The following is a 3,333-nucleotide window of genomic DNA, read 5'->3' as shown; positions in this document are numbered from 1 at the left end:
TATAACAAAATATCATAGGCTGTATAGCTTATAAACAACAGAAACATATTTCTCAGAGTTCTGGTCAAGTGAGACACACTCTGATTCATAGCCAATTCCTTCCCCCTGTGTTCTCACCTGGTGGAAGAGTTAGGGATCTCTCTGAAAGCTCATTTATAAGCTAACCCCTTTGCAAGCATTCCACCCATATGACTCAATCGCCTTCTGAAGGCCCTGCCTCCTAATATCACTTGGGGAGAGAGGGGGGTTAGGACTCAACATATGGATTTTGGGAGGTCACATTCAGATCATAACATTTAAAAATAAACAGGAGGTGAATAGCTGGAGAAGAAGTCAACATAAAAGCTAAAGAAGTAGCATAAACAAATGAACTTGAGCAATAATAAGTCTTGCATATATGTAGTAAGTAGATCAGGCATGGGAACATGAAGGTCAGGGAGGAAATTAGACCAATTGACAAATACATTTCATGTTTGAGTATAGAGAGAGATAAGATTCACTTATAGGGTTAAGAAAATTGTGGAGAGCTTTAAAAACTAGTCAGAAACACCAATGTGATTTTTTTTCCTTTCTGCAGGATATTTTTTATTTTGAGCCACAGGTGTACTTTAGGGGTCATGCAGCAAGTGGCTTATAAATAAAACCAGAGTCTATGAATGGTGTCATCATATTAAGAGGCAGAATCGCTGGAGTCTCTCCTTAGATAAAGAGCTTGCATTGCTGGACTCCAGGGCATGGTCTTATTTATGGGATACCTGAGATATACCTCGCTCCGATTAACATGACCATGCTGCTCACCACAAAAAAGCCCAAGGGTAGACTGCTGAAGATACTAGGGTCACCGCTTTCTGAAGCCTCAGTTGTCACCCAGCCCATCGACTTCGTCACAGCTTTCTTCCAGATAGAATAACGGACTTCACTTTCCTCAGCATTGATCTGGGGTTCAAACCTTTCCTCTATGAAGTCGGACAAATCCTCAGGGTCCAGACTCCAAACCCCGACTCCCTCCGCGGCCCCTGCTGCCATGGCGGCGCCCAGGGCCGTTATTTCGGGCATGGTGGGCTTCACGACGGGGATGCACAGAATATCTGCCTGCAGCTGCATGAGAACTTTGTTGTTGGTCATTCCTCCGTCCACCTGCAGATGGCTGAGTGGAATCCCACAGTCGCGGTTCATGGCATCCAAAATCTCTCGGGTTTGGAAGCAAACGGCTTCTAAGGCAGCAAAAGCAAGATGGCACTTGTTGGTGAACTGAGTGAGCCCGCAGATGATCCCTCTGGCGCTGGGATCCCAGTAAGGGGCATATAACCCGGAAAAGGCGGGGATGAAGTAGCAGCCATAAGAGGTACCCACTTCTTTAGCCAGCTTTTCAATTTCCTCTGAGCTGCTTATAATTCCAAGATTGTCTCGTAGCCAGCGAACAAGAGCACCCGCGATGGCGACAGACCCTTCCAGGGCGTAGCACACGGGTTTGTTTCTGCCGAGCTTGTAGCCCACCGTGGTCAGCAGGCCGTGCTCGGAAAACACGCACTTGCGGCCGGTGTTGCACAGCAAGAAGCAGCCTGTGCCGTACGTGTTTTTGGCTTGCCCGTCCTGGAAGCACATCTGTCCCACCAATGCGGCCGACTGGTCGCCCAAACACCCCGAGATGGGCACCCCTTCCAAGGCCCCGGCTTTCATTAAGCCGTAGATCTCGGAGCAGCTCCGGACGTTGGGAAGAATGTTCATTGGAATTTGAAAAAATTCACAGAGCTCTTTATCCCATTTCAGAGAGTGGATGTTGAAGAGCATCGTCCTGCTTGCATTTGTCACATCCGTGCAGTGGACGCCTCCCTCCGCGCCTCCCGTCAGGTTCCAGATGAGCCAGGAGTCAACGGTCCCAAAGAGAGCTCTCCCTTCTTCCACAGCCTTTTGAACGCTTTCCACATTGTCCAGCAGCCAACGAAGTTTCACGGCGCTGAAGTAAGTGCTCAGGGGAAGGCCCGTCTTGGTCTTGACAAAGTTATTATTCACGGGAATCTTCTTGCTGAGGTTCTCAACGGTAGACTGGGTTCTGAGGTCAAGCCACACAACCGCGTTATAGAGCGGCTCCCCGGTGACCCTGTCCCAGACCACAGTGGTTTCCCGCTGGTTGGTGATGCCGATCGCTTTGACGTTGGAAAGGTCAACGTTGAACCGTTGGAGTTTCTCACATGCTTTGTCTATGCACTCGTAGACCGACAGCAGGATTTCCTTAGGGTTTTCCTCCACCCATCCTTCTTTGGGGAACTCCTGTTTTATTTCCACCTGGTGATGACAAAGTAGTTCGGCTGTCTTTGAGTCGAAAACCAAGAAGCGCGTCGAGCTGGTGCCCTGATCCACTGCCCCCACCAACAGCCCCACATCTGTTCTCTTTGCCGCTGCCATGAAACCTGCTTCCGGGTGGGCTGGGGGACGCGGCCGGTTTCCCTGGTGACGGCCGCGAGGGGGCGGGGCTGGGTGGGGGGAGGGGGAGGAAGGAGCAGGCGCCGAGTCCAGAGGGCGCGCGGCCCCGTGTGACCCAAGAACACCAATGTGATGTTTTAAAATTGCTGCCTCTCTTATAACGTTTTCTGCTATAGGACTTCTTTATGCAACCGATATTTATCGAGGGGCTGTTATGTGCTACCTACTGTAGTAGGTTTATTGACAGGATCGCCCCCAAATTCATGTTTACCTGCAACCTGTGAATTTATGGAATTAGGATCTTTTCAGGTGCAAAGATCAGGCATACTGGATCAAGTTGGAGCCCTAAAGCGGATGACCTGACCGGTGTCGTTATAAGGTGAGGGGAGTTTGGGGACAAAGGGAAACAGAGACACTGGTATACAGAGAAGGCCACGTGACAATGGAGGCAGAGTTAGGAGGGCTGCAGACACAAGGGCGGCCGTGCCAAAAGCAAGGAGCGGTGCATGGGACACGTTCTTTCTCAGATCCTCCCAAAGGGACCAAGCCCACCGACGTCTTGATTTTGGACTTCCAGCCACCCAAACCGTGAGAGAATAAATTTCTGTTGTTTTAAGCCACCTCATTTGTGGTGACTTGTTCCACTGGCCCTAGGAAACGAATGCAGAACTATGCTAGGTGTTAGAGAGGAAAACATAAAAATTTCTGCAATTAGCTGTCTTCATATGTTGTCTTTCCTCCTAGACTTTAAGTTCCTGGAGAGAGGATCTCTTTCTTACTGATCTTTGGTTTCCATAAAGTTCCTTATACCTAGTAGATGCTCAGAACATGAAGATTCAATGAGTAGTGGGCTAGATAATGAGGAACACTTAAAAGAAAATTTGACTTTGGATGGTGGGTACACAATGC

General features: G+C 49.1%; 1 protein-coding gene across 1 annotated transcript; it reads right to left on the bottom strand.

Moving 5' to 3' along the window:
* Nucleotides 1–744: 744 nt before the first annotated feature.
* On the bottom strand, nt 745–2,406 carry LOC308525182 (glycerol kinase-like; the record flags this gene model as incomplete). The annotated part of the gene is made up of 1 exon (XM_081099969.1): nt 745–2,406. The coding sequence occupies one exon, from the start codon at nt 2,404–2,406 to the stop codon at nt 745–747; it is 1,662 nt and encodes a 553-aa protein (XP_080956095.1).
* Nucleotides 2,407–3,333: the final 927 nt, after the last annotated feature.

This window comes from Myotis nattereri, assembly GCF_964212035.1.
Source record: "Myotis nattereri genome assembly, chromosome: 1".
Classification (NCBI taxonomy): domain Eukaryota; kingdom Metazoa; phylum Chordata; class Mammalia; order Chiroptera; family Vespertilionidae; genus Myotis; species Myotis nattereri.
This window is presented reverse-complemented; position numbering and strand designations above follow the sequence as displayed.